At 40.9% G+C, this 22,911-nt stretch overlaps 1 protein-coding gene across 4 annotated transcripts in view; it reads left to right on the top strand.

The window, feature by feature from the left end:
• Dip2c (disco interacting protein 2 homolog C) overlaps positions 1–22,911 on the top strand; it is a 368,984-nt gene that overhangs the window by 337,528 nt on the left and 8,545 nt on the right. For all 4 annotated transcript variants that reach the window (XM_013114670.3, XM_013114671.3, XM_013114672.3 and 1 more), the window contains 4 exons: positions 8,272–8,333; positions 16,330–16,387; positions 18,381–18,455; positions 21,696–21,870. In XM_013114670.3, the coding sequence (XP_012970124.1) occupies positions 8,272–8,333; positions 16,330–16,387; positions 18,381–18,455; positions 21,696–21,870 (370 nt within the window). The remainder of the gene's footprint in view (positions 1–8,271; positions 8,334–16,329; positions 16,388–18,380; positions 18,456–21,695; positions 21,871–22,911) is intronic.

Genomic DNA, 22,911 nt, shown 5'->3' on the forward strand with positions numbered 1-22,911 from the left:
AGTCATTCATTGTATCAGTCCACCTAGATATACAGTGTTTTAAGGTGGCTCACAGAGAACGAAGGTAGTGTATAGATCTTTGTCCTGAAGTTCCTGGCATATGAGCCCCCAAAGGACTTCTTCCATAAGCAATAAACATTTGCTAAAGAGAGGAAAGTCTTCAGCAGAGCTGCCTGAAAGTTACGTAGGGAGTTCTGGGAATGTAGTACTCATAAGTCATCAACCATGCTGGGATGAGATGGGCTTTCTGGTAATGCAGCTGCCTAAGTCATCCATTCTCCTGTAAGTGACTCCACCTGCATTCCTTTAAGTAATCCCAATACACCCATTGATTAAGTAAGCTAAACTTGGAAATCAGCTCATTGGGCATTTGTTCATGTTCTCCCCACCATCCCCCTTCTGTTCCTTGGAGAGGGTAATGCCTCCCCTAGGAAATCTAGTAAGTCTGTCCCATCATCTCATTGAAGCAGGGACAAAGCACCTCTTCACCCCCCAGACCCTGTGACTAGATTGAGCAAGGCATCTCTCTGTAAAGAATGGACTCCACTAAGTCAGTTTGTGTATTAGCATTAGATCTTGGACCCATTGCAAGTGTCTCATATATTGTCCCAGTTGCACCATTGACACTTATATTAAGGGAGTCTAGTTCAGTCTTATACAGGTTCCCCATTTGTCAGACCTGAGTCAATGATCTCTCACTAGCTCGGGTCAGCGGATTCTGTGGGTTTCCCCATTATGGTCTTGGCTCCTTTGTTTATATTTTTGCTCCTCCCTCACTTTGATTGTACTCCAGGAGCTTGGCCCAATAGTTAGTTGTGGATTTTCTGCATCTGTTTCCATCTGTTTCTGGTAGAGGGTTCTAGCTTCTCTGGTGTTGTAGGTTGTAGGCTGGTTATCTTTTGCTTTATGTCTGGTATCCACTTATAAGTGAGTATGTACTATATTTGTCTTTTTGGTTTTGGATTACTTCATTCAGGATGTTTTTTTCTAGTTCTGTCCATTTGCCTGCCAGTTTCTTGATGTCATTATTTTTAACAGCTGAATAATACTCCATTATATAAATATACCACATTTTCTTTATCCATTCTTCAGTTGAGGGGCATCCATGCTGTTTCCAAGATCTGGCTATTACAAATAATGTTGCTATGAACATAGTTGAGCAAATGTCCTTGTGGTGTGAATATGCCTCCTTTGCAGTGTCTTGAGGTAGGTTAATCCCTAATTTTCTGAGAAATCACCATACTGATTTCCAAAGTGGCTGTACAAGTTTGCAGTCCCACCAGCAATGGAGGAGTGTTCTCCTTTTTCCATATCCTCTCTAGCATAAGCTGTCATTAGTGTTTTTTGTCTTAGCCATTCTGGCAGGTGTAAGATGGAATCTCAGAGCCGGGCGGTGGTGGCGCACGCCTTTAATCCCAGCACTCGGGAGGCAGAGGCAGGAGGATCTCTGTGAGTTCGAGGCTGGGCTGGACCAACAGCCTCTAAAACAATACAGAGAAACCCTGTCTCGTAAAAACCAAAAACAAAAAAAAAATGGAATCTCAGAGTGGTTTTGATTTGCATTTCCCTTATGACTAAGGATGTTGATCATTTCCCTAAGTGTCTTTCTGCCATTTGAGATTGTTCTGTTGAGAATTCTCTATTTAGATCTGTACCCCATTTTTAAATGGATTATTTGGTAGTTTTATTTCTAGTCTCTTGAGTTCTTGGTATATTTTGTAGATTAACCCTCTGTCAGATGTGGCGTTGGTGAAGATCTTTTCCCATTCTGTTTGTTGACTGTGTACTTTGCTTTACAGAACTTCTCAGTTTCAGGAGGTCCTGTTTATTAATTGTTGCTCTCAGAGTCTGTAATACTGGTGTTCTATTTAGGAAGTGGTCTCCTGTGCCTATGCATGTATTTCCACTTTCTCTTCTATGAGGTTCAGTGTGAATGGATTTATATTGAGGTCTTTGATCCATTTGGACTTGAGTTTTGTGCATAGTGATAGATATGGATCTATTTGCATTCTTCTACATGTTGACAGCCAGTTATACCAACATATTGTTGAATATGTTTTCTTTTTTCCATTTTATATTTTTACCTTCTTTGTCAAAAAGTAGATGTTCATAGGTGTGTGGGTTGATATGAAGGCCTTCTATTTGATTCCATTGGTACACCTGTCTGGTTTTATGCCAGTACCAAGCTGTTTTCATTACTATAGCTCTACAGTAGAGCTTTAAATAAGGGATGGTGATGCCCTTAGATGGTCCATTATTGTACAGGATTGTTTTGGCTATCCTGAATTTTTTTATGGGGATTGCATTGAATCTGTAGATTACTTTGGTAGGATTGCCATTTTTAGTATGTTGATCCTACCTATCCAAGAGCATGGGAGATCTTTCCATTTTATGATATCTTCTTTAATTTCTTTCTTTAATGACTTGAAGTTCTTGTTATACAGGTCCTTCACTTGTTTGGTTAGAGTTATCCCAAGATATTTTATGTTATTTGTGGCTATTGTAAAGGGTGATGTTTCTCTGACTTCCTTCTCAGACCATTTGTCATCTGTATATAGTAGGACTACTGATTTTTTTAATTAATCTTGTATCCTCCTACCTTACTGAAGGTGTCTATCAGTTGTAGGAGTTCTCTGGTAGAATTTTTGGGGTCACTTATGTAAACTATCATATCATTTGCTTTTTCTTTAACTGCAGAACCAAAAGGCCTACATATTGACTTAAATACTCAAAGATGAATCCAAATTATGCTTTTTCCCTCTAGTGCTGAAAAGACACTGATAAATACCATTTAAAATGTATATGAGGGGCCTGGAGAGATGACTCAGTTTTAAAATGCTTTCTTTGCAAGAACCTGAGTTCAAATCCTAGACGCCACATTAAAAAGGAATCCAGGCCTGGTAATACACACGTGTAATCCCAACACCAAGGATGTTGAACACAGATTGAGAATCTTAAGGCCTCACTAGCTGGCTAACCTACTCTAGTTGGCAAAATCCAATGCAGCAAAAGACCCTGTCTAAGAAAAGTGGATAGTACCTGAGGAATAGTACTTGAGGTTGTCCTACAGCCTCCACAGGCACATCTATAATTGTATATACACATACACAAATATATCAGATAGCATGCCAGTTTAAAGTTTAAAAGGGAGCCAGAGAAATGACTAGTTGGAAAAGGTGCTTACTGTCAAGACTGATGGTGTGAGTTTAGCTGGTCCTCCGATCTTTACACATGCACCATGGCGTATGTGTTCAACATTCTTTTCCCCACACCATACAAAAATAAATGAATGTAATTTTAAAATTAAACTTTGTAAGGAATAAATTAGGGATTTGTTTTTATTTTACAAACATCTTTTTCACACCCAGCTATTTTCACCACGCAGCTTCACATATCACTTTACCCATGATTTGTCTCATGTTGAACAACCTTTTCTTCTATTGAGTTCACCATGCCTTTGCCTGACGACACTTTTATCTACAATGTTCCTGCCTAAAATGGGCTGTTCATCCTCTACATGGCAGAAGCTGTGCCCCCTTCCTGGTCCCTTCTGAGGTCTTTCAGACTCCATAGGTGCAAGGACCCTTTTTTCCTCTTCCTTTGCTTGCTCCGCACTTTCTGTCATGTCTTCTATAAACAGCCATGCTAGGGAAAAGTTTCACTAATGACCCTCTTTAGGGTTCAACACACTCTCACATACACTGATGCCATCACTTCTGAGTATGAATAAGTTTCTGAAAATGCTAAAACTGTAGTCCTTTTAACCATCTCTCCTATGCATTATAACAGGAATTACATTGCATCAGTTAAATGAATACTTGCTTGGTCAAAGTTTAGTGTCCCATGTAAAAAGCATATAACACTTCTGAGTTTACCCAAAATGAACTCATTATGTGAATCTTCATCAAGTGAATTGTTCTTACAAGTGAAAAGGGACATTCAGGTCTTGCTCTGTAAGACCACACTGAAACAGACAGACAGACAGGCAGACAGACAGACAGACAGACAGACAGAATGAGGAGTGATATTAACATGTTGGACTCTTTTATTAGGACAGCTTCTAGTTAGATCCTCCCATACTCATGAAGGATAAAGTTTAGTCATTGGTTTTTACTATGAAAGAAAAGCCTAGAGAGGTTAAGTGGACTTCGCTAATTGAAAGAGTTGTGAAATAAAAACAAAGATATCTATAAGAGTGAGCCATTTATCATTTTTAGGAATGATATTTCTCAGAATCTTGACCTATAAAAATGATGTAATTTTGCTTTATTGAATTTATGATGAACATAGATACTGGAAAAATCAAATTATGACTTTAGTGTTTAATTAGCTTTCTTTTCCTCCCTCTCTCTCTCTCTCTCTCTCTCTCTCTCTCTCTCTCTCTCTCTCTCTCTCTCTCTCTCTCTCTCTCTCTCTCTCTCTCTCTCTCTCTCCTTTGTTTCATTTTTTTTGAGACAGAGTTTCACTATATAGCCTTGGTTTCCTGGAACTCACTATGTAGACCAGGCTGGCCTCAAACTCACAGAGATCCACCTTCCTTTTCCTCCTAACTGCTTGGGATAAAGGTGTGGGCCACTACTCCCCAATTAACAACAATTTCTATTGTACCATTAAACAATATCATTGTTTATTAACCTGTGCTGGGAACAATTTCCCATAGCTTTGACTGCTGTTTAAAGCAAAGAAACTCTCTGCATTAGCTATATAATGTAAAAATTAGCATCATTTTTTCATTAAGGGAAAAGAAGGAAAAATAATGCCTTTCATTTCCTAAAGGAGACCTCAGTTGTTTTCTCATTAAAGAAAAAAAAAACCTTAACTGTTAATGCTGACCCTTTTTATTACATGTGATAAGATAAATGATTTGTCTGAGAGGAAAGCTTGTCTATAAATAACTTTGTGGAATTAAATCAATAATAATAGTTCTAGTCAACCTTAAATCTTGAAACTCCCACAAAGAAAGAGAAATACAGTCATCACAATGATGGAAATAAGAGTCCTTAATCATTAGAGAGAACAAAATGAAATGCTCAAAGGGCAGTATAACTCTCTCAGCATAAAACAAATAGTTATAAGAGTTTACTTCATTTAAACTTTCAAGCCACTTGCCTCTACCATGTTCTTAGATGAGAGAAGCTAAAAATAAAGTGTTGTCAGAGACTTTTGTGTGCTCTGGGGAGTTAGTCACTTTCAGCTACAACTTTCCCATCATCTTCTGCAGTATGTTGTCCTTGATAATTAAGACTCCCATCTGAAGCTGGGCGTGGTGGTGCAGAGGCAGGTGGAACTCTGTGAGTTCAAGACCAGCCTAGTCTACAAGAGCTAGTTCCAGGACAGCCTCCAAAGCCACAGAGAAACCCTGTCTCAAAAAAACAAAAAAGAAAACAGGTTCCCATCTGAGATTACAGAACCTGTATCCTCCATCACTTGGCTTGTTCTTTGTTAGACTATGCTTTGAACCAAGAAATCAGACTCTGAGCTGAGCTTGTCCTTTAAGTTCAGTGGGACCAGTAAAACTACACCGCTCTCCAGCCTGAGTGATTGAACATTGATTCTTACCAGCCCTTCAAAAGGAAGCCCTCACTGGGCATGTTTTCCTTCAGGATCAACGTGAGGAGGTCAGGTTTAGTGTTGGTATGGGCTTTTCAGAAGATTCAGTTTGAAAAAGAAACAGATAGTGTATGAATAAATGGACCATGTTTCAGTTAAACAATTCAGATCCAAGCAAGATGGTCTTTGGCTGGTCTCTGTGAGTCTCATTCCATTTACTAACTTGACAGCTTGTGGCCTGGCAGAATACAGTCCAGTGAATTAGCTGTATTTTCACTGTATTTTGCCCAAATCAAACTGAATAATCCACCTTGTCTATCCCACCCCCACTCTCCCTAAAAATTTGGACCATTCTGTTTTTGTTTTGTTTTGTTTTGTTTTGTTTTTGAGACAGGGTCTCATGTAGCCCAGGCTGACTTCAAACTCCATGTGTTAAGATAAAGGAGCAAGTATACAATGTTAGAGCCTGGAACCTGATACCATCATACTTCAAATGCACCCCTGATGCTTTTCTTTTACTAATCTTGTGAATAGGGTACCATAACTGTAAGTGTAAAGACGTCTATTCGTGTCATAATGAGAAATGTAAAATTATTTAAGGAGCTGAAGAGGTGGCTCAGAGGTTAAGAGCACTTACTGCTCTTGCAGGAGACCTGAGTTTGGTTCCCAGCCCTTATGTGCTCTATAAGTGCCTACATTCCCAGACACAGGCACACATGTACATATACAATTTAAAATAGAATACATCTTTTAAAAAACTATTTCAAATATATACTGTGAAGTGAGCCATTAAGATATATACCTGCAAGTACCATTGGAAAGAGAAAACTCAAAGCACCATAAAGTCACTGTTGAGGTGTGCTATCTACTTTACTAATAAAGATACTGCCACAATTAACATGCCATGATCTGTCCTCTACTTCTCTTTTGTGCTCTGTGGATATGTTGACATCTTTTCAGTTTTTTCCACCTTTAACAGTATAGGATAATTAATTTTAATGGTTTCCATATTTGACATTGTTTTGACCTTGTTATTACTTTATTCCTTGCTTTCTGCATTCTCTTCCCCAACCCCATCCCTTCCTTTTCTTCATCCCATTCTTAATTGTTGTGTTGTTTTGTGTGTCTCTCTCCTATGTGTTTTCTTTGTGTTTTGTGTCTTTTGGCCTGTTGTCTTTTCCTTTCTTCTTGTCCCTACCCTCCTGCTGCTTGTAGCCCCACAGGCTGTGGACACTGGCTGAGCAGGTATGGGACTTTTCTATTCATCACACCAGTGCATACACACCTCCTGACCTCCTTGCCTTCCAACACCGGGACAGGCTAGAAGTGCAATGCAGAAATTGACAGGCACTCTGTAGGCCTGTGGCTCGGGTACCACCTACAATAGATGGTGCATCATCATGAATTTGATCATTGGTTCCCTTGCTGATTGGGTCTACTTCTGTTTCCTATCATTGTCTACTTCTCAGTATCTGTTTTGTGATTTGATTGTTTTAATTGACCACCTAAGGTTTTGAGTTTCACATTGTTAACTACATCAGACAGTGTTTCACTACCTGCTAATCTATAATACAGCTCCATTGAATAATTACAGGGTTAGAAAGAAGATTGTTTTTAGGTCACTGCCACTGTATGCATTCAAGTCTTAATTACATGTGTTTCACTTTCTCTTGCTCTCAGTGGTGGGACCCTAATGACCACTATCACTAAGTGTTAGAACAAAAAAGTAGTGATTTATTTTGTTTTAGGCAATGTCTCACTATGTAGCCATAGCTTGCCTGGAACTTAAAAATACCCACCTGCTTCTGCCCCTGCTTCCTGAGCACTGGGATTAAAGGCATGCACCACCATGCCCAACAAAGCTGTTCTTATTTTTATTCTTATATTTAAACATACTTTTGGTGAAAATTTGAGATTCTTTCTTAAAGAAAAATAGTTCATTTAAGTAAATTCTGAAGAGCTTAATTTCTCCCACCCCTTTTACAAATCTGTTGTGCTTGCCATAGTTTTTCAACCTCAGTATTGTATTGCCTTATCACTAAATGTAAAATATTATGCAAGTTCAGTAATAAGACCTTCCTGAGCAGAGGTCATTAGTTAGAAGTCAGTTCAGTATATTTTTAGAAGATATTTATAATGCCAAGATAGATTTCTAGACTGCTGTGTTAAATGAAGATAGCTCAGAGTACTTACTGCACAGCTGACATGGAGAAACATAGAATCTTTATGACTTATGTCACAGACAAAAATAGCCTTCTGAGGCTGGAGGCACAATCAGGACTAAAAGGAACAAAATAATTGTCTCTTGTATCTTCCTCCTCAATCTGTCAGCTCCTGTCACATTTCTTCTTCGGTATCTTAAGATTAAAAATAGCGTTTCTGAATGCATGTTGTGAAAATTTCTGAGCAAGACACTTCATATCCTTGACAATCCACTTCTGCAGCCAAACATTTTCTAGTGAAACAAGTTGTATCCATCCCTTGTTCTTATTATACATGCATGAATGGAATCAAGCTTTGTGAAGGGCCGGTGTGATCCTAAAATGTTCCTTTGGGAATTTAGAAGCTCAAACCAAATGATAAAAGGCTACTTGGAGAAATGTATGTTTAGCACCATTAGTCTTTTGGGTTGTTTATTCAGTTTAAGGTTTTTATCAGTTAGAATACAGATTCAGCCTTTTCCTGGGAAACAGGTTAACCATACTGTATTGTTGTTTGCAGGGGACATCAGGACCTGACCCCACCACTGTCTATGTTGACATGAGAGCCCTGAGACATGACAGGTATGAGTTCTCTCCTCTTTCTCATTTTCTCCCTTCCTCCATTATTGATGGCCTAGCACATGTGTGTCCAAGTTAAAACAAAAAGTGAAATGAGTCATGTTTACTTGTTCAAAATGCCATTATATGAATAAAGTGAGTTAGCTCAAACTTTACAGATAAAAACTTGGTTATACAAGACCAGTGGTGTGACTAGAAGTGTCTGACCTACCTTAGTAATTGGAAGTCATGGCCATCTCAGTCAGGTTCTATTTTGCATGCCACTATATGTCAACATTTCTGCATGAGTGTGTGTGTGTGTGTGTGTGTGTGTGTGTGTGTGTGTGTGTGTACATGCATGCCATGTGTAGGTGTTTCTCTGAAAAAGTAGAAGTGAATCTACCTTTTCAGTCAAGCTGCTGAACAGCATTTTAAAATGGGGTTGTTGGTGTGTGTCATTTGTATTTTTTGTGTAAAGTATATCTCATGAAGAGAGGGCAGGTGACCACACAAGATATAGCCTTTTGAAGGGAGCCCTGCCTCAACTAGAAGATCCTTTTGAGATGGCCAAGAGAGAAGAAAAAAAAGTGTCATCATTTTCTATCAATGCTCCCCTATTGAAATAATTTATGTTCTCCTTGGTGGCCATGGAAATGCCTCAGCACTATTTTAGTGTGCAGACATAAGCATAAATTGATTTATTTCACAGGTGTTTAGGTTTTACATGAATGTGTTGCTATACATCAAGTAGTGTGTTGTTTACCCTGTGTTTTCTAGAAGTTCACTTATCTATCAACACTATAGTACATGGAAAAACAAACCAAGAGTGGTTGTGTGGTTAGGGAGTGAGAGATGGAAAGCAACATGCAACCCTGCCTGACAGAGTAGGTAGCTGAAACTCTCCAGGGGCAGGAGCCACAGTAACCCTGGAAACTGAGAAGGGTCCCAAATTTGGAGGCCAGGTGGAACATGCACCACCCAAGAGACCAGGGTAGTCACCACTCCATAATCTCACAAGGCCGTGTGCATCCTTAACTAATATTAGACCATACCTGGAGCCATTTTTAATTGGTGCAATTTGCCAGCAAAAGTGACATGCTGTTATGTACTTGATAGAGTCAGAGACATTTCCCACACTGTGCAGTTCATGTAATGAGTTTTCAGCACCAAACAGAAGTCAACAGCACTCTTGTTGGTGGTCTGCCTGGCTTGCATAGTCCTATGTGAGACTCTCACAAATGACAGATGATTAGAGACTGTGTCGTTAAAACCTCCTTGCATGATGGCTGGAGACCAAAGAAAATTACTTTCTCCTCAGAATTGTTCCCCACAGAATCAGGTTCTGGATGCCCAGAGTTGGAGCACTTTCAAAACTCAGAATAAGCACTAGAACAACTGAGGAATGAAGGTCTCCAAGTGATGTCTACTGCATCTGAAAACACATCCACTTAATTAAAACCTTACTTGGAAAACATCTTGTTTGTGCAGCTTGCTCAAAGCGTGCCTATGCTCATGACCCTTTAGCAGTTCTCCCTATGGCCTGGCCCCCCAAATACAGGAAGAACAGACTTCTCAGTGCAGTATGGTTGGATGTCCTCATGTGTTATGAGTACCTAGGCAACTAGGGAAAGCCTCAAGTTTGGCTCTGTCAATTAATCTTTTTAACCTATCATTTATCTTCATTATGACAAATCTCTTTACTATTTGGAGAAAGTGCTGTAAAATGAGGATGTGCATGGTGTATAGTGATAAAGTAATCAATGTTCAATATCAGATCAACATTGTACTGCTGGAAAGAGCAGGAGGCCTGTGCCAAAGATGAGCTCTTTGTGACCGCTGACTAATTCTGTGATCTTGATCAAGACCTTCTAATTTTAAGTCAATAGTAATAGTCTTCCCTGTCTAGGCTGCTTTGCTCATTATTAAAATAATAGAAACAGACGTGATAGTAAGTTGTATACTAGAAATTGCTCAGGGGTCATGTGTCATTAAATGTCACTGGATAATGTCATCAGTTGTAATGATCAGGGATAATGTTGCCCTTGATGGACTTCTTGGACCACAGCTCCTCCTGCATAGGATACCTTATTGTGTCTGAGCAGTCCCAAAGCCTCACATCAGCATGGTGAACTGTTCCCAGGGACCTTCTTAGAGCTTGGGCATGACAGTGCAGTCTCCCTGAAATAACCTGCTCAGTTCTCTTCTATAGCAGAGCAAAACTGAGGACTATTCCTCAGCCACCAGAGGATCTCCTGGCATCTTACCCCTCTACCTTCTTCACTCAGGTCTGTCTCATGCCTTTTCAGTACTCTGTTTCTGGCAGGTATACCTACTCCTCTTTCTCTGTCCCAGCAATTTTTCCCCTCATCCTGGGGTTGAGAGATGCTTCCTTCCCCCATGACTCTTCAGCTCACTCTCCTTATATTTCCACTGTGGAGTATGTGTACATGTGTATGTGCATGTGTGTGTTCATGTATGTACCCATGCACATGAGAGCTCAAATGTGAATACACATGTGGGGAGGCCAGAGAATAGCCTGGGATGCATTACTCAGGTTATGTCCACCTTTGTTTAATTATTGGTTTGTTGGTTGGTTGGTTTTGGCTACAGAACCACTCAATGAACTCTACTAACTGGCTAGTAATTTCCAATGCCTCCACCTCCCTGGCATTGGAAGTATTATAATTGCACATTATCATGACCAGTGTTTTTGACATGAATTCTGGGGTTAACACTCAGGTTTATTGAATGAGTTATCTCCTCAGACCCATCCTCCGCTGTATTTTTCAATAGATAGGCATTTACAATGTCCGTGATTGTTTGACCTTTTGTCTAAGTTTGTCCTTCCCACTTCATTCCATCTGCCTAGGTTCCTTTTCCTTGGTTTACTGCATAAAATCTCAGTATCATCTTCATCCTTCCTTCACTTGTCAGTGGAGGTCCACCTTCCTGACATCCAGACACACTAACCACCTCATCTGCATTCTCTGAGAACTCCCTATGGATTGTGTTACCCCCAGGGGATTTTCTCTCATCACCTTTTGAAAAGCTGAGTCCTTTATTCTCAGCTCAAATGGAATCTCCTCCACATTGAAGCCAGCTCTTTCCAGAAGGAAGTAATGCCCAGGTTGTACAACTTCAGCATTGTCTTTGACCTTGATTGACGTATGTAAAATATACTTGGTGTTGCATCTTCTGTGACATAGGGGCTCCAAGACCTGAGGGGTCCAAGTCCAGATCTTCTCCTTGCTTATGACCCTGAAACAGGGTCTGATCTCTGGGGGCCTCAATTTCCCTATGTTCAGGATGAGCACAATAAAATAGAGTCTTTGCAGTCACCTATAATAGGGGAGGGGGGAGGAAAGGAAACAACTCTGAGGTTTTTAGGGTAGGTTGAAACATGCTGGGAGTCTTGGGCGGAGAGAGGGTGGAGATTCCAGTAGTGAGGTAAGATTTCTCTACAGAAGTCTGGTGTCTCCATCTACAGCACCTTGATGTTCTACCCTCAGAGAAAATGCAAAGCCAATAGCTGGAAGACAGTGAGACAGGAGGCTGCTAAAAATGTTGTTCTTTCATTCTTCTGGTGTTCCTATGGAAGTAGGCTAGAGGTTTTCTCATTACAGCTATGTGATAATCTGTCATAAGGATTAATTACCTATTGATTTAATGGAACATTCACTTGGGAGTGTCAAGACACCTGCCCAATTATCACTTAATTAGCTGGGAAAGCTTAGTTTGTCAGTATGCTATGCACTGTGAGGGAAAGAAGGAAAGAAGGCAGGTAGCTACTAGCTAGCTCAGAGGCTGAGATCAAGATTTCAGTAGGTCCTTCCTATGGAAACAAGTGATTAAATAGGCACAGTAACCGTTTCAGCTTGGTTTTATACCTCTGTGTTTAATACTCATTTAATTCTTGTAGCCCCAATGTTAGGGTTGCCATGGAGAACATTTTTGCCTCACAAATGAGGATACATATTCCTTAGTTTCCAGAATAAATTTAGTTCCCACATACACAAGGGAAAGTACTCAGGGGATATTTGGAAGTTATTAATTTTAAAGGTATTATTTACTGTGTATTTATTTAAGATTCATAGTTACTCAATCTCTTTCAGTTTGATCTTAAGCACGTGAAGTGTTACATCTTTAGGAAAGAAAAATATTCCTCAGACATCTTAAGAAACAGTTTTAGTGGATTGTCAGGTCTTAACTAAGTATAGTATAAAGGTCTAGAGTAGAGATTTGTTTGTTTTCATCAGGCCTTGTAAACTGAAGTAATGATTAAAGGGTGTGGTTAGAACAGTATGAATTCTCAGACTGTTCAGTTAGTAGCATACTTGTTTAACTTAGTGTGTAAGGAACCCTGTGTTCCACCCCTAGCACTGCATAAACTGGAGATAGTAGCACATGCAGTAATTCCAGCACTGGGGAGGAAGAGGTAGAAAGACCAGAAAACCAGCCACATAACAAGTTTGAGATCAGCCTAGCCTGCTCCATGAGAACCATCCTGGAGGAAGACAGGAAAAGATGAAAGATAAGCATAGATTCTAGACTAGTTGCTTCCCAGTGAATAGGTGGGTGTCAAGATTTCCAAGAACAGTGGACAGAGAAAAAGGCATCTCAATGAGCTTATAATTGGTCAGCAGCAGGATGGGAGAACCAAGGGTAAAATCAAAGACAATGTTTATTTGACAAGGGGCCTTTTGTTAGCTTGGTCCCTGGTATGCATTGTGTGAGTGGCTTGAGTTTTGCATATGTGTATGTATGGTGTGGTCTACGCATACTATATGTACACATAAGCTCATGTGTCCTCAAGGGTATTTATTGTGTGTTGGAAATGTAAGCGCATCTGGGTAGTATGTTATCACTGGGTTACATATGCATGCCCATGATTGTAAAGAAGGTATTACAAGCAAACTAGGACTCTCATGTGTATAAGGGTGTGTGTGTGTGTGTGTGTGTGTGTGTGTGTGTGTGTGTGTATGTGTGTGTGTGTTTCTCTTTGGTGTATTGGGAGTATTATGTGTGTTATATGCACACCGGTGTTCTGTGTAGGTGTGTGCACATGCTAATAATGAATCTGTACTTCTGTAGTTTATGTGCCACGTTCCTGCATACTTTTCCAAGTACATTCCAGGATTCTCTGGGAAGATTTGGGATCTGCTCTCTTGACCACAAGACACTGGTCTGTGATCAATTTGTTGTGGCCTGTGGTTCTAGCTGATAGGAGATGGGCCATGTGCATATTTGCTGAACACTGACCTCTGACAATGACTGTCCTAACATTTTTACATGGACACACTGTTCTGTATTGTACCATTCTTGACCTGCTCCCTGGGAACTTATTGTCCCTCTGGCTAAAGTGACTGACAGATGCCTTGAGACAGATGAGACTTTTTTTTTTCATCTTAATTGCTAGCTTCTTTGCTCCTTTATTTCAGTGTTGGCTCTCTTCAGACAGGGAAAGTCTTTAACTCACTGATTGAACTAGATGCTAGAATATGATCACAGGATTGTGATGTCATGTGATTTCTGAGATTAACCAGCACTTGAAAATATACTCTGAAATGTATTTGAAAATCAGATAACTGTCCCTGGAGAAGTTGGAAGACAGTTGCCTTTTGTAGCATCTCACTTGTAGGTATTTTGATAAGAATTTTCATTTCCTATTCCTTAGGTGAACCCCAATCTTCCAGGGAACTTGCTTCTAAATCCTTTTCTTGGTGCCTCATGAAAGCTGTATTGTTCACATTTCTCATCCTCTTCAAATATTCCTTGTACTAAGTGTTACGGTGAAAGCTTTGCCCCAGCCCCTGGTATCCATATACCCAAAGAGTCTGAGATATTATGGTGGAGTTTCCACCCAAGCCCCCCTCCCCTATCTCTCTCCAAACCCTGCTGCATCTCAAAAAGTCTGCCAAATGATGACCTCTCTCCCAGAGATGCTCAAGACCATTCCTACTGATTATTCAAACTGTCCCCCAGAAAATAGACTCATGGTTTTCTGATCTGTCTTTCCCATCTCCTCTCTGGGGTGAATGGAAGGCCATCTGGGAGTGTTGTATCCATTAAGTGTGGGCTTTTCTAATTTGGTTTGATTTGGTCTGATTTGGATTGCTGCATCAGTGGAGAGGCTTACCAGAGTGTAGAAACCTTTCACTAAGCATGTATGGAAGGAGAAGGCTGCTACTGGTGGAAACATGCAGCCCCAGTGACATGGACTGAGCTCCTTCTAAACAGACCTCAGCCTAGTTCTGAATGTGGGGCCCTTTCCCACTCTCCAGCTAGGCCACCTCTCCTTGGTCATATATTGAGGATTTAACCTTTTAAATCAGTTCTAAATGCATAGTTATTAGTAACAGCCACTAACCTTGTAACTCAGAGACTACTTAATGGAGGCCCTAAATGGGCACATCATGTACTTGGTTCATTCGCCTCACCTTGTACAGTAGCCTGGCAGTGTGGGTAAGTATTCTCATGGTGAGGAAATCGGTCAGAGCTCAGGGCTTCCCTAGGTCTCAACTCAGAGTTGAGAGTCACTGTGCAGGGCACTAGTGTTGATAGTGATGGCAATTCACCTTGTTGGTAGTCGTGAGATTTCTTCATTTGTTCAGGAAATAGCCCTTTGATGTGTGCTCCAGTGCCTCTTCTGATATTTTCTTGTTTGTTTGTTTATTTGTTTTCCCCCTCCCATGGTCTTTGCTGTGTCTTTATTAGTGTGTAGGAATGGGGGGCCCTCTGTGTCCTGTGTCTTGGAGGGATGTGGCGCTAAAGCATGTAAAGAGAAGACCTCATATGATCCGATGTTCCCTGACCTCAGATCTGCTCCCAGCTCTTTCTTTTCTGAGGCACAGGCCCACCTTGTGTTTCTGTTCAAATAATTGCAAACACTCACTTTCTCTTTGTTTTATGTGAATAATAATTGTCAGAAAGTCAGGCATGGTGACACATTATCAGCTTTGAGGAGGCAGAGACAGGAAATCCCTGAAGTTTTCTGGTCAGCCAACGTAGCCTACTTAGCAAACTTCAGGTCAATGAAATTCTATGACTCAAAAAGAAGTAGAAGGGACTGGAGAGATGGCTCAGTGGTTAAGAGCACTGGCTGCTCTTCCAGAGGACCAGGGTTCAAATCCCAGCACCCACATGGCGGCTCACAACTGTCTATAATGAGATCTGGTGCCCTCGTCTGGCCTGCAGGCATGTGTGCAGACAGAACACTTTATACTTCATAAATAAATAAATCTTTTTTTAAAAAAGTAGAAGGTGTTGACCTCTGACCTCCAATCCCCTACACACACACACACACACACACACACACACACACACACACATGCATTCATACATACACACAAGTACTTGGTTAACTGGTAAGGAAGGAAAATGAATAGTGAAGATCACAGAGCCTGAAAGCTAGAACCCTGAGAAGTACAATGAACCAGCTCTGGTGGTGGTCAACCAAGGCCTTCTCAGCAATTCTCCAGACAAAGTTACCATTAACTGTGCTTTAGACTAAAGACTTTTCCCTTCTCGAGAGAGTTTTCACTGTTTCTTTAGTTAGGTACTCTTAGTTTAACAGGCCACGTGAGGCTACTAAGCCCACAAGCACTGCCTTCCTCAGCATGTTGTCTATACCCAAGCAGAGGTTTGCTAACTATAGGCCTCGAGTTCATGGTCTGGGTCACCCGGCATGTTTAAGAATGTCATTTGATGCTCATCCTTCCCCTTTAAATGCAGAGGCACTTTGAGTAAAGAAGCATCTTTACAGTTGTTTTGCAGATGGGGCAAATTAGACCCTATCTCCTCTCTCTATGGTCATTGCAAATGTGTTCTTACCATTTGTCCTTGCCAGGGCATTGTTGACTCTGCTATCAGTAGCTCTTTCTGGAATTTCCACTTTTGCCATGGATAATATTAACAATTAACTTATTTGGTAGCCTGTCAAGCCCATACCATGTACTAAAAATGGCCAAAGGCAATGATGTGGTCCAAAAGCCCACTGAGTGACATGTGTTTCCACCTACAGAGTCCGGTTGGTAGAAAGGGGATCTCCTCACAGCTTACCTCTGATGGAGTCTGGAAAAGTAAGTATTAAAAGTGTTAAAGTCCTATTCCAGTATAAAAGTTGATAAGGATAAATGGGCTTTAAAGTGTCAAGAAATATGTTCTCAGAAACACTGTGTTACCCCAGGGGAAAAAACCTTCCTTTGAAGATAATGTTTCGGGTTGGTTTGGGCTATGTTTGACTAGATGTACAAAAGGTCCATAACAGTGTTTTAACCTTGTTTATTTTCTTAAATAGCAAACCTATGTTGCATTCAACCCAATAGAAACATGGAGGCTACCTATCTCTCTATGGCCTCTGTCCTAAGGGGGTACCTAGATTCTAACATGACTCTTCCAGTTCAGTTATCTGTCCCATGTTTCCAGTGTCAGTCCCAGCTCTCAGGAGAAGAAAATACTTTTACAACATTGAGAAGGTTCTCACACTGTCTTATACCTAAATACCATTGGCTGCTATTTAGTCACTGTTCATACCTAATGGAAGCAAAGGTTGTGAAGTATTCTGTTGATTATTATCCTAGTGTTCTAGATAAAAATCAGAATATCACACTACAAGTATGTGGATAGTGGTTCTCAGGGGTCATCTATTAGCCTAGTTTCTGTCATATTTTTCCTTTTTGCCCTAAATAGCAACCCTTTCTCCTTTTGACATCATCCAATTGCTAACTTTATTTTATTTATGGATTTATATGTGGAGTACATGCCCATGTTCACACACAAATGCAGAAACCAGAGCAAGATGTTGGGTGCCTTCCTCTGTCACTCATTATCTGCCATATTGTCTTCAGACAGGGTATTCACTGAAGTAGAAGTTCATCATATGTTTTTGACTGGGTTGATTAATTAGAAAGCTCTTGGGATCTACCTGTCTCTAATCCCCAGTGCTTCTGTTATGGGCACACACAGCCATGCATAGCTTATGTGGTGCTGGGGATTTAAACACATGCCCTTAGGCTTGCAAGGCAAGGGCTCATACTCACTGAGCCATTTCCCCAGGCCCTTGACACACTTCTAAAAGCAGTTTATGTTGCTATGGGTCTTTTAGAATCTGTATGTCCATTTCGTCAAGTCCTATCCCTTCATGAAGTGGTTCTCAGGGTAGAAAGATAGTAACCACAATCCCAACACAATTTGAGGGACTGTTAAGTATAGATACTAGGGTCATCACCCTTCAGGTGCAACCTGACTGCTCTAAGATGTCATGAGTTTCTACCACAGAGTGTCTTGCTTCAACTTGACTATAGAATATTACGTTTTCTGAACTTAGGCAGGCCATTTTTGAGATTTTAGAGTAGATCTTTGAGCCCTTTGCTATTTGATACAGTAGAATGTTGCTAGGTTCACTGTACATTGAAAAGAAGAACTTAGTGTCAATGTCTGTAATAAAAGTTGCTCACCTATAGGGATGGGTTCCTTTGGGGCTCAAGATGCAAATATAGTGGAAAGGAGTAGATAGAAGGACAGAAGTTCCAGTCGGAAGCCACCAGGCTGGCCTAGGAGTTGACCCAAACTTTTACTTGTACCCACTATAAAAGCATCCTCTATTGAATCATTTATTTATGCCTTCAAACTCCCCTCTGCAATTCCCCAAGTTCAAGTTGACTCTGTTCTGCCTCATTCCTTAATCCCTACATGCCAGGCTGTTAAATCAGTATGTACAAATTCCTATTTTACAATCAGACCATATGAAGTATTGCATCATTTATCATGGATTTTGCTTCAGAATTCCTTTTTTAAATGGTCAGATCTGGGCATTTATCAGCTTTGAGATATAATTGGCAATCAGGTTTCATATTTTAAAGTCTCTCTGCCCCGGACTGTAGAATTGTAGAGTAAGAACATCTTTTGGTAATGTCACACACACTTCAGCTTCATGCCACAATGCTCTCTAAATGGTGTTTGGAAAGGAAATGGCCACTTGGCATTAAGGTAAGGCTATCATAGGAGAATGTGTGATACCTGCCTGCCTTTTGAGTCACAATCAGAAATTCTCTCCTCTCCTTTCTCAAACAGATACTTCCTGGGGTTCGGATCATTATTGCCAATCCAGAAACTAAAGGCCCACTGGGAGACTCCCACCTTGGAGAGGTGAGTCATGGAAAGCCTTTAGCCAATTATTAATTGTTCTTAATAATAAAAACTCAATTGGGGTTAAAGCTGAAGATCAGAGAAGCAAAGTGGCCAGCCACTAGAGAGTTCTCACCTCTACCAATACTCAGACCAAAAGGGTGATCCTGTCTTCAGACTGCATCTCCAAACTGCATCTGTCTCCAATCAAACCTCAGACTGTTCGAAGTTCCTGTCTCCTCCCACCCTATATTCCTCTCTAGTGGTGGGATTAAAGGCATGGGATCCAAAGTGCTGAGATCACCTTTGTGTGGGCTCTGTTTTTCTTTTAGACTGGATCAACTTTGTGTAATTCAGGATGGCCTTCAATTAACAGAGATCTTTCAACCTCTGTCTCCTGAGTGCTGGGATTAAAGGTGTGTGCCATCACTGCCTGGCCTCTGTGGCTAACTAGTGTGGCTAACTTTGCACTCTGATCTTCAGGAAAGCTTTATTTGTAAGATCATAAATAAAATATCACCACAGAAGTCTTCTGGGAGATGTGTCCTCCAAGATCTGTCATCCACATGAGGGTAAGTCATGGTGGCCAAGGAAAGAAGTAAAGATGTGCTTTACAGCTTCAGTCATCCCTGCAAAGCTCAGTATTATAGAGTGGCATTTCTGGAAGGACACAGAAGACACTGTCATCAGAGAATTCCAAAAGCACAGTTAATTTAATCTCTGCAGACTCACACTTGAGAGTGTTCTCATGAGCCTTCTCTATTCCTAAGAACCCCTTCATCAGGAAATTATTGAAATCTTCAGAGAGCAGATCTACACCTAACGTGATGGCCACAAAACTCAAAAGCCCACATAATAGCAAACTAGTAGTTAGATATGTGTTTTAGATCAGAGAGCAAACAGTGGTCCTTTATACCACTGTGATGAAATCCCACCCACTGTGGTTCCCTTCACTTGGTGCCCCCATGCTGTTGGCAAGGTATGGCTGGAAAGAAATATTTCATTATGCTTCCTAGCCTCTTGACATCAGTTGGACCCTAATGCTACTCATTTGTTGAGGTCAAGTGCCACACCTTGTCCTCTCTCCACTGATAAGATTTCTCTGAGAAAGTAGAGAACATGAGGAAATGACAAGGCCCATGTCTCAGACTCTCTGTATAGAGCCGTATCACCTTTTCCTCCAGTTATCCTTTCTATACCTCAGCTGCCTGGTTAAGAATGTCTTGTGTGATCATACCTGCTTCGTCTACCCTACATGTCACCAACATCAGGACAGTATCACAGAACACTTTCCCACAGAGCGTGTGGGTAGACACATGACTCATGATCAAGTCCTGACCATTTCTATCTACTGTCCACATTCCTTTCTTATCTGGCTACTTTGTGACTCTGAATTTGAGTATTGTGATCATGTAAACTGATCTGTACTGGATCAGTCAAGTGCTGCGTTCAGAGTTCTGTCCCCTACCAAGGCAACCAGGACTGGAGATGCCAGGAAGTTGATATTTTCATATTTACTCCAACTTGATTGAGTCATAATTGGCAAATAAAACACATAAGTCAAGTTGTACACACAATATTTGTGATGCAGTAGCGGTTGCGTGCATTGTAAAACGATTTACATTCAAGGTAACTGGTACACCTATGACCTCATAAAATTATCTTTTCCTGTGTGTAATGAGAATATTTAAGCTTTGTTGCCACATTTCAAGCTGAAAAAGCATAGTCTCTGTGGTGTGTGTAGGTTCACAGAGGTCATTCATCATCTAAATAAAGGCTAGCTCCTTCAGCCAACATTCCCCATCCCTGTCCACCCTCAGGCACCAGTGACAGCTGTGTGGCTCTCTGCTTTCTATGAGTGCAACCTTTTAGATTCCATATATAGGTGAGGTTAGGCGGTATATATCTTGCTCTGACCCCCCCCATGTTGTTAGAAATGGCAGGCTTCCGTTTTCCCCTTTTAAGACTGAATTATGTGACATTGTCTGTATTAGTTACTTACCATGTTGCTGTGACAAAAGCAAAATAAGATAGAGTTTATCTTGGTTTATTGTCTCAGGGTATGGTCCATCAGGGCAGGGAAGTCATAATGACCAAGGCAGTTGGTCACATATCTGTAGTCAAGGAGCATAGACAGATGAATGATGGTATTCAGCTAGCTTTCTCCTTTGTATGTAGTCTAGAACACAGCCTAATGAATGGAACTACTCACATTTAGGGTGGTTCTTCCCACCTCAGCTAACCTAATCAAGATACCCTTACAGATGTGCCCAGAGATGTTTCTCCAAAGTAATTCTAGATCCTATCAAGTTGACAACCAATATAATCTGTCACAACTGTCTCAGCAAGGAAATACTTCCTATTGGACACAGAAAGCAGTTGTGTCTACCTCATCTGATGTTGTTCTTTTATCTATATGTTACCTTTTGATTACTTCTGCAGGTGCTTAGTAAATAACTGCTAGGATCCAGGCACTATTCTGGGTTTTTGAGATACAATGGTAAACAATACAGATGTAGTTCTCTCTTCAGGGTACTCAGCCATGTTTCAGTGTTAACAATATAATGAAATACCCAATCTCAGAATGCCTGTGCTGGAAACAGTATAATCCAAAAGCCCTCCTCTGTGTGCCAATATCATTGAATGCATTATACAGACGTCTTTGAAATTATGTTGGCTACACTATTTCCCTGGATCATTCATGTGGTTTCACATCATCCATAGCTATTATTCTGAATCAGTGTCAGCCTCTACTTTACTGTGCTACCATAGACCCCACATTCACCTATCCTTCTGTTGACTTTGCCTGTCCCTTTGTTGTATTTTGTGTTATTTTATCATAGTCTGCTTCAAAAGGTATGTTAGTTGAGTGAAAAAGGAAAGTGCAATCTTAAAGCGTTGAGCATTTTCCAGTTGCTCATAGAAATTACAATTACAATAAGGAAACTCATACAACTGTGTTCACTTTAAAATCTTCCAGTAATCTGCTTTAATGAAAATTTTAGCAGGTGAGTGACTTAGTTGGTTGCTTGACTGTAACATATCTTACACGGTACTTTTATTAGAGAGCACTTTATAGGTGTCTGTACTCCCTGCCTTCTACCCATGCCCCCCAGACACCTAAGCAAAACCACCATTGTCTTGTATTCAGACTGACCCAAGGAAACCTTGGCCATTGTAGAGACAGTTAACTTCTCTTCCCTGGAGAAGGCTGGGTGCACAGAGTGGCTCTTGCACAATGATGTTTCTCTCTGTCCATAGATATGGGTCCACAGTGCCCACAATGCCAGTGGCTATTTTACCATTTATGGAGATGAGTCTCTCCAGTCTGATCATTTCAATTCCCGGTTGAGTTTTGGAGATACTCAAACCATCTGGGCCCGAACAGGCTACCTGGGCTTCCTGCGGAGAACTGAGCTCACAGATGCAAATGGAGGTGAGTCCAGACTGGAAGATGACATGCATTGTATATAAGTTGAATTTGACCAACACTGAAAATGACCTTGTGCTTTGAGAGCCACACACCAGGACCTCTGCTTGCCCTTACTGATCTGAAAGTGCCTAATCTTGAAAGAGAAACAAGTAGGGACTAGGTAGATAGTACAGTTGGTAAAGTATGTTTACAATGTAAACATAAGACTTGAGTTTAATCCCTAGAACTCAAGTATGTGCTTCCTATAATCTTAGGGTTAGAAAGTTAGCTCTGTGGGGCCATGGTAGCCAGCCCAGCCTAGACAGAAGTTCAGTGAGAGACCCTATCTCAAAACAACTAGCAACCAAAAGAAATCTCTGAAACTGATTTCTATTTTTCACACTCATGTACACATACATGAATGATCACACACCTGTACAAATGCATACACATGAAGATGTGCACACAGGCAAGTAAGATATAAATGCACTAGGCAGAGCTGTGCATATCCTTCCTTTGTCTTTCTGAGAACCAAGAGCAAAGGTAAAACTAAACTTGAGCCCAGCACTCCCTATGATGAAGTGTGCTGAGTATCCTTATAGTTTCCAGGGGCTGTATGCTGTCCCTGCCAGAACCACTCCTATGACATTTGGACTGGAGTAGTCCTGAGGCTCTGAGCCATAATGGCTAGCAACTGGGCCTTCCTGTTACCTTTGTTTAGGACATGACCCTGTGTCTAATAGTAGTATACTTTGCTGCTGGCTGGCTGGCTGTGCCTCCATGTAGAGAGCCACACTGTGGTATTCCATGAAGCCAAGATACCAAGGCATACTCACAAGTCTAGGGGATGGTTCAGAGTCAAAGTTCATGCCTGAGGCTCATGTCTCTCTCTCTCTCTCTCTCTCTCTCTCTCTCTCATACACACACAGATACACACACACACACCTGTAATCTCAGAACAAGGAAGACAAAAGAATGTATCCCTAGAGCTCACAGCCCAGCCAATCTAGCCAAAGTTGTAAGCTTCATGTTCAGTCAGAGACACTGTCTTAACAATTAAAGAGA

The sequence above is a fragment of the Mesocricetus auratus genome, unplaced genomic scaffold, assembly GCF_017639785.1.
Source record: "Mesocricetus auratus isolate SY011 unplaced genomic scaffold, BCM_Maur_2.0 Super-Scaffold_100013, whole genome shotgun sequence".
Lineage (NCBI taxonomy): Eukaryota > Metazoa > Chordata > Mammalia > Rodentia > Cricetidae > Mesocricetus > Mesocricetus auratus.